General features: G+C 52.9%; 1 protein-coding gene across 5 annotated transcripts; it reads left to right on the top strand.

The window, feature by feature from the left end:
- On the top strand, positions 1-12495 carry LOC136932575 (membrane-associated phosphatidylinositol transfer protein 2-like; the record flags this gene model as incomplete). Of its 5 annotated transcripts, XM_067227722.1 has the most annotated exon segments (19): positions 1-66; positions 156-220; positions 1683-1927; positions 2121-2310; positions 2786-2905; positions 3044-3255; positions 3506-3681; positions 3870-4040; positions 5408-5560; positions 6694-6858; positions 8109-8417; positions 9192-9340; positions 9555-9671; positions 9771-9887; positions 10250-10398; positions 10708-10857; positions 11269-11449; positions 11693-11821; positions 12115-12495. In XM_067227722.1, coding segments are annotated over 19 exon segments (3242 nt in total), but the record flags the coding sequence as incomplete, so codon positions are not given.
- Between the last annotated feature and the right edge of the window lie 332 nt (positions 12496-12827).

The following is a 12827-nucleotide window of genomic DNA, read 5'->3' on the forward strand; positions in this document are numbered from 1 at the left end:
TTTCCAAATGGAATTCCAATGACCTCATGGACAAGATCGAGGCATCGGATGCAGATGAGGCCTCTGGTACGATTAACACTGACCGACTGAGTGTGTGCGTGTGTGTGTGTGTGGGGGGGGGAGTTAACACTGTCCTTTGTGTGTGCTGCCTGCAGGTGAGCTGTACAAAGACGTGACGGGAGATTACGAGAGAGGTGCCAGTGAGGACCGACTGGATGAGGTAGGAAACCCTGATCCCTCCTGCCTCACACACACTCAGACACACTCTCACACACACACACTCAGACACACACACACACACACACACACACACACCAGCACAGCTGTCCCAGCTAGACTCAGTATCGCAATACGGTATCATAGTCAGCTAACTCACACTAAACCACAACCCCCCCCCCCCCCCCAACACACACACAGTATCGCAGAAGTCACCTCATTCACACTAAACCATCAAATGACCCCCTGACACACACACACACACACTAGATACAGTCAACAGGACTGGTCGAAGGGGATTCCCAGCGGAGCGATTCCTGTGTAGCTCCATGCGGTTGGTGTTGACCGTGTGTGTGTGCCCTGCGCCTGGTGGGGTGTGGCGGGTGGTACGGGCGGAGCCTCACCTCCCCCCTCGGCCTCTCTGTCCTCTTGTGTTCAGATGCGTAGGGGCTCTACCATTCCCACCATCACCATAACCACGCACCAGTCAGTAAGTAAGATCCCTGGCCCATTGCATTGTGGGCCAGCGTAGTTCCACAGAGACCCTCCCCCCCCTCCTAACAGACCTAGTACTAACTGCCCCCCCCCACCTCGTGCCCCCTATGCCCCCTACTCCAGCCCTTCTCCTCTCCTCCTCCAGTCCTTACATCTTGTTTGGTACCCCCCCCCCCCCCCCCCTAGTCTGTAGCTGTACGGTGCTTCTGTGAATATGTGAAGTTTTAGATCGAATACTCCGGGTAAAAGTGCTAAATATTAATATTTGTGACGTCCTTTTTCCTCCGCGGCTGTCATCCTCGACGCGTTGCTGTGGTTACACCAAAATTGTCAAGTTTTTACGTTTTATGTGCAGTGATTTTCGTTTTGTGTGTCCCTTAATTGTGTTCTTGATGTAACCTGTGTGTTAAAAGCGTCTTTGGATAAAAGCGTCTGCTAAATGAATACATGTAAAATGTAAATGTTAAAACAAAGCATATGTGACACAAGAATAGGTTGACCGTGGGCAGAGGAAGTAGAGAGTCTCCACTCAGGTGAATCCACCTGAGGTGTTCCCTGGTCCAGCAGCATCTGGTCCAGCACACCAAACAGGCCAGCCTGTCTCAGGACAGTTCCCCCAGTCAGGAAGCTTGGTTTAAGGATCCCTTCAAAGCCTTGGCCCTTTGGAGAAATTGTTTAATTCTGCTTTAGTTTCAACAGAGCTCTGCCCTGTCCATCACCCCTAACTCCCTCCCTCTCTCTCTCCCTCCCTCCCTCCCTCCCTCCCTCCCTCCCTCCCTCCCTCCCTCCCTCCCTCCCTCCCTCCCCTCCCTCCCCTCCCTCCCTCCCTCCCTCCCTCCCTCCCTCCCTCCCTCCCTCCCTCCCTCCCTCCCTCCCTCCCTCCCTCCCTCCCTCCCTCCCTCCCTCCCTCCCTCCCTCCCTCCCTCCCTCCCTCCCTCCCTCCCTCCCTCCCTCCCTCCCTCCCTCTCTAGGATGGCTCCTCCCAGCAGTGCTCTCAGCCCTCCAAAATCCACGTCCTGATCTTGGTGCTGCACGGGGGCAACATCCTGGATACGGGCGTCGGGGAGCCGAGCAGCAAGCAGTGCGACGTCAACACCCTGAGCGCTGCATTCCACGCCGTGATGCGCGTGCACTACCCTGCAGCCCTGGGCCGCGTGGCCGTGCGCCTGGTGCCCTGCCCTGCCATCTGCGCCGACGCCTTCTCCCTGGTGTCCAAGTACGGCCTCACACACACACACACCTACACGTGCGGACACCCATGCATGTGCACAAGCATACACACACATTGTATGTACAAACAAAGACATACTTTTACACAAACAAACACGCTACAATTTCCCCAACCAGCATCGACCTTTGCTGATGATGTAGTCCTCTCTGTGTGTGTGTGTGTGTGTGTGTGCGCGCAGCCTGAGCCCCTACAGCTACGACGAGGGCTGTCTCTCCAACAGCCAGGACCACATCCCCCTGGCCGCCCTGCCCCTCCTCGCCACCTCCTCCCCTCACTACCAGGACGCCGTGGCAACCGTCATCCTCCGAGCCAATCAGGTGTACTCGGACTTCCTGCGATCACTGGAGGGGGCCTCCTTCACCGGCCAGGTGAGGATGGGTGGGGGGGCTGGGAGGCTGTGGTCTGGGGCTGGGAGGCTGGGGTCTGGGGCTGTGCTTGGATAGCGTTGTGATGCCGTATCAGTCAGGAACACGTAGGGCTGAAGTGGATGATTTGATCTACTGGTCGAGAATGACACATACTAATTTCATGCAATTATGATGTATGTGTGTGTGTTTACACACAGTATGTCTGTGTGTATTCATTTTAATGTCTGTGTGTGGGTGTTTTGATTGACCAGTTATTTAATTTAATGAGTCTAAAATTATTTGAACCCACTTGTGTGTGTGGCTGTATTGATCTAACAATGTTTTTTTTTGCGCCTGTCTCCCTGCCCCATCACCCCCTTCCCCCTGTCTCCCTGCCCCATCACCCCCTGCCCCCTGTCTCCCTGCCCCATCACCCCCTGCCCCCTGTCTCCCTGCCCCATCACCCCCTCGCCCCCTTTCTCCCTGCCCCCTCCAGGTGTGTGTGATCGGGGACTGTGTGGGGGGAATCCTGGGTTTTGACGCTCTGTGCAGCAGCAATCAGACGGTGTGTGAAAGCCAGAACAGCAGCCGCAGGGGCAGCCTGGTGAGCGTGCAGGTAACCCTGACCTACCCCCCACCTATCCCCCTCCCACCCCCACCTACACCTTCCCCGTTCACCCCTCACCCCCACCATCTCCTCCACACCCACCCTAAACAACAAACGCTCCTCCTCCCTCCTCCACGGCGCCTGCAGGACCAGGACCTGCTGTCCCCTGGCATCGTGATCAGCAGTGGGCTGGGCTCCACCTCGCCCTCCCTGGAGGGCAGCCGGCACCTGAGCCGCAGCAACATCGACATCCCGCGCTGCGGGGGCGCCGACGAGCCCCGCAGGCCGCTTCCCCGCAAGAGGAGCGACTCGTCCTACGAGCTGGACACCATCAAGCAGCACCAGGCCTTCCTGTCCAGGTGTGTGGTGGTGGGGGTGGGTGGGAGGGTGGGAGGGGTGGGGGTGCATGAGCAGGGTTCGAAACGAACAACGTCCTGTAGTCCCGGGGATGAAGAAAACTTTAAAGCTTTTTGTAGAAAATATTTCTCAAACTTTTAGAAACGTTTTATCCCCAAACTTTTTTCAAACCTTTAGAAAAGATTTTGTAAGCCCCACCATTAAATATTGCCGGGTAGTGATGGGCTGGTGTGTGTGTGTGTGCCCCCTCAGCCTGCACTCCAGCGTGCTGCGGAGCGACGCGACGTCTCGCAGGTCCAGCAGCAGCACCATGTTGGATGGGAGCTCACTGGGGAAGTTCGACTTCGAGGTGGCCGACTTCTTCCTGTTCGGCTCCCCACTGGGCCTGGTGCTGGCGCTGAGGAAGACCGTCGTCCCCTCTCTGGACGGTGAGGCGCCCCACACGCCCGTCCAACCCCACGCCAGAACAAGCGTCGTCACGGTTACAATATGATGCGGTTCACTTAGGGGATGGTTCTGTTAACCACTCTCAACCCCCCCCACCCCTCCCTTCAACCCACAATGCCCCCACCCTCCCCTCCACCCCCACCTGGCCCCCTGTGGTGTCTCCCTCCAGTGGCTCTGCTGAGGCCGGCCTGCCAGCAGGTGTACAACCTGTTCCACCCTGCCGACCCCTCTGCCTCCCGTCTGGAGCCCCTCCTGGAGAAGAAGTTCCACCTGCTGCCCCCCTTCAGCGTGCCCCGCTACCAGCGCTTTCCCCTGGGGGACGGGCACTCTGCCCTGCTGGGTGAGCCCTCCCTCCACACACACACACACACACACACACACACACACACACACACACACACACACACACACACACACACACACGTGACAGCTTCACAACACTCACACACACACACACACACACAAAAGCTTCACAACACACACACACATGACACACACGACACACACAACACACGACAGCTTCACAACACACACACACATACACACACACACGTGACAGCTTCACAACACACACACACATGACACACACGACACACACAACACACGACAGCTTCACAACACACACACACATACACACACACACGTGACAGCTTCACAACACACACACACATGACACACACGACACACACAACACACGACAGCTTCACAATACACACACACACAAAAGCTTCACAACACACACACACATGACACACACGACACCCACACACACTATATCATATACAGGAACTCATGTTCAGCCAATCCCTCTAGGTGCTATGTGTTATGTGTCACAGACAATATAAGCTAACTAATACGGCACGTTATTAGTTAAATGTCCTCTTTTGACCACGTTAGCTATGCAGGAGAATGTGCTGCCTGTGTTCTGCAAGTCTGATACACTGGAGTTTTACAACTGTGCTTAGTGTCGCTTGGGAAGTGATCTTTGTGTTGTTTTGGGGGCTTGTAAGATATCTGTTTTAACTTGCCCTTGCAGTACTAGAGACTAACCTGGTGTTTTGAACATCCTCAAAGGTATAAAAGTTTGGAAAGATTTTCGGATTTGATTATTATCCTTTACTGTAACTTCAGTAGTCAAATCAAATCAAACTTTATTTGTAGAGGCGCATTTCATACCAGGAGGAAACACAATGCGCTTCCCAGTGGGGGAAAAGGGGTTGGGGGATACAAACTCTTGTTGGACACTAATAGTCAGTTATCGCTTGTCAATTTAAACAAAGAAATAAGAGTTTTTATGGGTAATAATCCCCTTATAACCCTGAAAAGCTGCAGGGTGTGGAATATATTTATGAGGTTAATAAGTTATAAATTTAATTAAAATAGAGATCGCTCCAGGTGGTCCAGAATATCCATTCAGAGAAGCTAATCAAGAAAGCGTTAAATATTAAGAACGTTTAATAGATTAATTTAGGTTTGTGAATCTGTATTCAGACGTGATTTGAAAAAAGAATAAATCTCGTCAGCATCCAGGCGCCTCATCGCTGAACTCTGACTGTAAGAGCCACCACTCGTCTCTCCTGGTCTCACGTTCTGGTTCTGCCTTCCTGTCTCTCTCTTGTCTTCCCTGTCTGCTTTCTCTTTCTCCCTCGGCCTCCCGCCCCCCCTTATCTGCACGCCCGCCCCCTGACCCCTGACCCCTCTCTGTAGTGGAGACAGTCCAGAGCAACCCTCAGCTCCTGCCTGACAGCGGGACGCCCCTGTTCCTGCGCTGCCAGGAGACCATCAGTGAGACGTGCATCCCCGTGCCCGTGTTAAACTGGCAGGAGAGCTCCCTCAAGCCCACACCAGCCAACCTGGAGTGTGTGTACAGTCTCCCTTTACCTTCACACCTCCTCTCCTCTCCGCTCATTCTCCTCCTCCTCTCCTCGCTCACTGCGTGTCAGTACCTGCATCGTCATTCTTCCTCCCTGTGGTGTTTTGTGATGTCACTTCCCCCCTCCCTGTCACAGCATTCCCAGTGTCGCCGCATGAGGTCACTGTGAGAATGAGGGGCCTGGACGGGGGTCACCTCGGTCCCTAGGATTAGGGGTCACACCTCAGGCCTCTCCAGGTCACCCCGCTGCCCCCCCCCCCCCCACATGAACCCAACTCCTCCTAGATCTCCTGTCGTAGCCTGTCGACCGAGAGGAATCAAACGGCCGGTTATGTGTCACATGGTCTATTGGTGTCTTTGATCAATATTTCATATCGGTGTGCTATTACAAAAATGCCAACGACGGCTATTTACACGGCCGGAACGACTGCTGTGTTAAACGCTAAAGAGGATGTTGACCTGGAGGAGAACTGAAGGGGGTTAGTTACAGCGCTGCCACAGATGATTCTTGCCCTTCGCAAGCGCAGGAAGAGATGTGCTTCTGTGTTTGTGGTGTGGCACTGCTGTCTCTCTATAGCTCCACTGTAAGAGCGGGGTCCACAGTTTTGTCCATGTCTGTCAAGACTAATTCTTCTATTGGCACAGTCATAGTGGAAGCTGTAGAGACTGTGTGGTGTGTGATGTGTGTGTTGTGTGTGATGTGTTGTGTTTGCAGACAAGGAATCCAGTCCCTTAGAATTGCGATTGTACGTCCTTGTGTTATTTCCTCTTTTGGGGGATGCCCCTGAAAAGGTGTTTTGAATATGAATATACCTTCTATTTTCAGCTAAGTTTGTTCTAACTTGACTCACACAATTTCCATTGACACGAGCCACCTGTGAAACCGCTAAAACTGTGAGTGTGAGTGAATGTTAGAGAGCTTGTCATCATCTGTTGTACTCATCCGACCGTCGCGTGACCCCATCACTGTCCCTCCCAGAAATGTGACCGTGGCCATCGCCCCCGGTCTCACGTCCAAATCCGGCCTGGCGTCACATTTCTCGGCCTCCTTCCTCTCCCCCTCCTCCCCTCTCCCCCCCTTGTCCTTGTCTAATGAGATCTCCTTGTTTCAACTCACTAGCGGATGTTGTTCAGTCTCATGGTGGTGTCTTCATGGACAGTTCGTACCCCTCCTCCCCCATAACGGGGCCCCAGTCTCGGGGTCTGCGGAGGGCCAGTGAGGCCAGCATTGCCAGCCAGGCCTCAGGAATGGCAGACAGTTACACTGCCACCAACATAGCCAACAGTAAGTGTTCCTGTTACCACCGATTCTCTCCTCCCTCTCTCTCACGCCCGCACACGTGCACTCACACACACACACAGTTCTCTCTCTCTCTCTCTCTCTCTCCCTCTCTCTCTCTCTCCCTCTCTCTCTCTCTCTCTCTCTCTCTCTCTCTCTCTCTCTCTCTCTCTCTCTCATTCTCTTTCTTTTTCTCTTATCTCTCTTCTCGCTTCCTCTTCTCTCTCTCTCTCTCTCTCTCTCTCTCTCTCTCTCTCTCTCTCTCTCTCTCTCTCTCTCTCTCTCTCTCTCTCTCTCTCTCTCTCTCTCATTATCGTTCTTTTTCTCTTATCTCTCTTTTCGCTTCCTCTTCTCTCTCTCCTCCTCTCTCTCTCCTCCTCTCTCTCTCTCTCTCTCTCCCTCTGTCAGCTGGTGCTCTCTTATCTCTCTCTATCCTCCTGTCTCCTCCTCGCCCTCTCTTCTCTCACTCTGCACTCAGCCTGCACGGTAGCCAAAAACTCAAGTGGATAGGCAATCCACTAGCTCTGTCTGACTTGATTAAAGGTCCCAGGCCTGCCCAGACCGTTATAACTCACTCCCATAGGAAGAGAGACACGAGACTTTTTCCGTTTAAACGCCACAGAGGGAGAAGTCCCTCACACCACCTCCAGCTTGAGCCTCGCTCTCTCTACCTCCGGGTAATTGCAGGAAGAGTGCTGCATTTATCCGATGTGTTTGCCGTGCATGTGAAGAGCCCCTGTTCTGCTGAGTCATTCCTGCATCGTCCACTCCCTGTCGCACTGTCTGCCAGACGCCCAAGTGTTGGATGTTGAGTGTCCCACTCTCACCCTCTTCCCCAGTTCAGACGCACCTCCAGGAACGCAACACTCCGCACGGCACACAACCACTAAACCATGCTACTGAATCTGTTCTTGTGTCAGCTCATTTTACCGAACACATACTGTAAGTCGTTAGGATATGACTGCGATATCTCACGATCAACACGTACATTCTCACTGACACATTGAGGCATAGATCTGTCGCTCTTTTTCAGGTTCACCTGGTGATTATGTGAGCACCTGCAGAATGCTCATATTTCTTTCAGGATTGTATTTTCAGGTCATTATTAAACCAGCTGCTATAATCGAACCGTCCGTGTAGTGGAAGAAGGAAAAGCAGTTCGACGTGGCTTACGTCATCACCATCCATCATTCATCCATTCATTCATCACGTTCACTTTCTTTTTTCTTTGTTGTGTTTCTCTTTGTTTCCCGTAGCACAAACGTGCCAAACTAACCAGTCAAAAAAGGTCAGCCTTTTGTCCCAGCTGGCCCTGTCCTCACAAAATAAGTTCTTCCTGAGAAGTCCACCCAAGTCCCGCAGGAACGCCGGCCCGGCCCCGCCCCCGGGCCCTCGGGAGCCTGGCACCAGGCGCAAGCAGCAGCCCGACCCAGACCTGGACGCTGGCTCCGAGACTAACGGACGTCTGAGCCCGTGGGGCACAGACGAGCCGTGCCTCTCTGCAGGGCTGGAGAACGCCATGTGTGACCTGATCTCTCTGGACTCCCAGACCGAAGTGGACGAAGGTACTTCTTCTTGACGGGACTCGAGCAGAACTTGTCTTCAGGCCATCGCTTCCTTCCGCTTCTTCTAAACAAAGAACATAATTGCCACTCCCGTCTTAAGCTTCTGGTCTTCCGGAAGTTTCTCTGCCTTTTTGTTGTCTATTTTTTTCTGAACTAAGAATCTTGTTCTTCCAGGAATAATTGTTGCTTTGTAGTCTGTGAGAGGCTTGATAACAGGGTAGTAACCGTTCAGCTGTGCACCTCTCAACACCCACCAGAGAAAACCAACGAACAAAGACCCATCTTAGCCGGTTTAGTGAGTCGTCTCATCACAGCTGTTAGGAAGTATTTTTAGAAACATAGACACAGTATAAGAGTGAGAGTTCAGTAAGTTCTTGTAGAAGACAGGACTATTGTGACTGAAGCACTGGGGTATAAAATATTTTCTTTTGTGTAAAAGAACTACAAAATCCACCTTTAGTTATTTTTCTTACTAACACAATCATGCTTTTTTTGTCGCAACTAACACTTGATCTTGATTTTTTTCCACATCTTGATTTTTACATTAACATTAATATTGCCTCTCTATTTATACTTGATTCTTTCCTCCTTCCTAGCTAAAGGATCTGCTGTGGATTATATGGCTGTTGATTCAGTGTCATGTCTGGAAACTCTGGCTCCACGTTTAAACATGTTTGACCCCCTTCATGGGAGTGACCCGGAGGAGTCCTCCCTCCCCCCCTCCCCCTCCCTCCTCCCCCATCCTCACCCATGCGCCTCTACCCCCCGATGCAGTCGCAGCCCGCTGGTGGGGCACAAAAAGGATGGACTTTGCCCTCTACTGCCCCGACGCGCTGACGGCGTTCCCCACCGTGGCGCTGCCTCACCTGTTCCATGCCTCCTACTGGGAGTCCACTGACGTGGTCTCCTTCCTGCTGCGACAGGTCAGCACACCCCCTCCCGCCCAAAACAAGCCATATATATATATACACAGGTTTATATATACAAAAAATCAATTTCAAATGTGGCCGTTAAATTACATTTTCGTAATAAAAAGTGGGTAGGGGTTTTAACCGAGAGGGATTTTAACGTAGAGCCTTCCCGGCGACTCTGCCACACACCTCACCGAATTAGCTTCATCGTGTGTCTGCCCTGCAGGTGATGAGACACGATAACTCCAGCATCCTGGAGCTGGATGGCAAGGAGGTGTCAGAGTTCACCCCGTCCAAACCCAGGGAGAAGTGGCTCCGCAAGAGGACCCACGTCAAGATCAGGGTTTGTCCTGCTGAGTCGCGACTGGCGCCTGAACACCCGAGGGCCTCTCCAGCGCCCCGTCGGCTAACCCTTGTCTTCCCTGGCATGTGTTTCTGACAGAACGTGACAGCCAACCACCGCATGAGTGATGCAGTGTTCACAGAGGGCAACCAGCAGGTGTTGACAGGACGCTTTATGTACGGACCCCTCGACATGGTCACCCTGACTGGGGAGAAGGTGGGTGCACCAAGCCCTCTCCCCTCCAGATTCAATCCCAACACGCCTTGTATATTAAAGTCATCAGGGAGTCAGGTGGCTGAGTGGTTAGGGAATCTGGCTAGTAATCAGAAGGTTGCCGGTTCAATTACTGGCTGTGCAATATGACGTTGTGTCCTTGGGCAAAAGGCAATTCACCCTACTTGCCTCGGGGGAATTTCCCTGTACTTACTGTAAGTCGCTCTGGATAAGAGCGTCTGCTAAATGAGTAAATGTAAATAATTACACCGATAGCTCAGTGTTATTCTGTGGCTATCAAGGTCTAGTACGGAGGGCTTTTTGTGAGACTTGGTTGAGTGTCTGTCTGCTCCTGCTGTTTGAAGGTGGATCTCCACATCATGACTCAGCCTCCGTCCGGAGACTGGGTCTTCTTCGACACGGAGCTGACCAATAGCAGCGGCCGGGTGTCCTTCATCCTCCCAGAGGGAAGGAAGCTGGGAATCGGAGTCTACCCTGTGAAAATGGTGGTCAGGTAAGAACACCTCGAGTGGAAACACGGTTAACAGAGAGAACACCCCCCTCCATGCTTACTGTTTTGGTTTGTTACGAACCCCTATGGTGGGTTGGAGTTTGGAAAAACAACTTGTACTTTAGATTTTTTTTCTTTTTTTTGTGAGTTTATGGACGAGGGAGTCTTGACTTCATGAATTATTTTCGTGGACCTGTCAAATACCGCTTTCTGATGCTTCAGTGAGGCTTCACTCGCTTTCTCTCTCTGACTTTCTCCATTCTTCTCTTCGTCTGTCTGTCTCCATGTCCTTTCCCTGTCTGTCTCTCTCAGAGGGGACCACACATTTGCAGACAGCTACCTGACGGTGCTTCCCAACGGAACAGAGTTTGTGGTGTTCAGCATCGACGGCTCGTTCGCTGCCAGTGTCTCGATCATGGGGAGTGACCCCAAGGTGCGCGCAGGAGCCGTGGACGTGGTCAGGTAACAGCTCTCGTCTAACAGCCTCTCCACTGCCACTTGGGATTGGATATAAAAGTAAATAAAATATGTGCCAACCGTGATTTTATTTGTTTTTTTCCCCTTGTTTCCTCTCCTGGTCTCTCCTGGTCTCTCCTCTTCTGGTCTCTCCTGGTTCTGGTCTCTCCTGGTCTCTCCTCTCCTGGTCTCTCCTCTCCTGGTCTCTCATGGTCTCTCCTCTCCTGGTTTCTCCTGGTCTATCCTGGTCTCTCCTGGTCTCTCCTCTCCTGGTCTACCCTGGTCTCTCCTGGTCTCTCCTCTCCTGGTCTACCCTGGTCTCTCCTGGTCTCTCCTCCTGGTCTCTCCTGGTCTCTCCTCTCCTGGTTTCTCCTGGTCTCTCCTGGCCTCTCCTCTCCTGGTATCTCCTCTCCTCAGACACTGGCAGGACCTGGGCTACCTCATCATCTACGTGACGGGCCGTCCAGACATGCAGAAGCAGCGGGTGGTGGCCTGGCTCTCTCAGCACAACTTCCCCCACGGCATCGTGTCCTTCTGCGACGGCCTGGTCCACGACCCCCTCCGCCACAAGGCTAACTTTCTCAAGTCCCTCACAGAGGTCAGGGTAGGGGGGGGTAGGGGGATGGGGGTAAGGAGGGGGGAGTTGTGGAAGAAATTGGATTACTTATGCGCTTGTGTTAATCAAAGTTAGAAGATAGTCAGAGTGGAGAGTAGATGAGGGCGTGAGGGGATGGTGCAAAGAAGGGATGGAGGCGTGACAAAGTTAGGCCAGGCAAAAGTAATCGATAACAGAACCAGGAAGCAGTGAGTTCTCTCAATCTGACATTTGACGTTTCCACAGGCGCACATGAAGATCATCGCAGGCTACGGTTCGACTAAAGACATCTCCGTCTACACGGCCATCGGTCTCACTTCCTCACAGATCTACATCGTTGGCCGGCCGTCCAAGAAGATGCAACATCAGTGCCAGGTACTGTTCACGTTCTGTGTTCTGATCTTGGTCCTCCAGTGGCCCTGTGGCTCTTTCTAGTCGTTCCACGACTAGAAAGCTTGGTTCAGATTCAGCTTGGGTTTCAAATAAACCCAGAACACTCCCATCATCTAGTCAGAATGAGAGTTGTCTGTTAATGCAGTAGTCTTCAACCCTGGTCCTCAGGGCCCACTGGTCCGGCATGTTCTAGATGTTTCCCTGCTCCAACACACTTGATTCAAATGAATGGGTCATTTGAAATGCAGTCCCTGTGTCTCCATCTGCCTCCACAGTTCATCACGGAGGGCTACGCCACCCACCTGTCTCAGCTGGAGTACACCCACCGCTCCCGGCCCGCCAAGACCAGCAGCGCCCGCATGGTCCTGCGGAAAGGCAGCTTCGGCCTGGGCACCAACAGCGACTACCTGCGCAAGCGGAACCACCTGCTGCGCACCATCTCCGCCCAGCCAGCCCCAACCTCGCCCACGGGCGCGGCTCACGGGCGGCCGGAGCGCACGCAGAGCCAGTCGGACACGGAGCGTGTGGAGCGGGAGCGGCCTGAGAGGAGCCACGGGCAGGGACCCGCCCAGCGCAGCATGAGCATGGCGGCCAGCTGCTTCGGACGCAGCGGCAGCACCAAGCTGGAGCCTGGAGCTTTCAACCTGAAATAGGGAGAGGAGGGGAAGGGGAGATGCATGGGATGGGTGGAGAGAGAGAGGGGGAATGGAGACTTGGTGGAAGGATATTGGATGCATGGTGTTGGGAGGGTGGGTTAGCAAAGGGAATGAGGCGGGGGCAGAAGGTGTGAGAGAAACTGAGCGGGTTGAAGTGAGGTATTGAGAGTGAGATGTGCAGGTGCTACAAACCGATCTTTTCAAAAGCAGCACCAAACAAAACAATGGACTCTTTTTTTTTTTATTGACGTAAGAGATAGAACCGAGTTGTTTTAATACAGATGTTACTTAACCGGGGAAGATGCATGCGCACACATAAACAAGCGACAGTA

The sequence above is a fragment of the Osmerus mordax genome, chromosome 24 (assembly GCF_038355195.1).
Source record: "Osmerus mordax isolate fOsmMor3 chromosome 24, fOsmMor3.pri, whole genome shotgun sequence".
In the NCBI taxonomy this organism is placed as follows: domain Eukaryota; kingdom Metazoa; phylum Chordata; class Actinopteri; order Osmeriformes; family Osmeridae; genus Osmerus; species Osmerus mordax.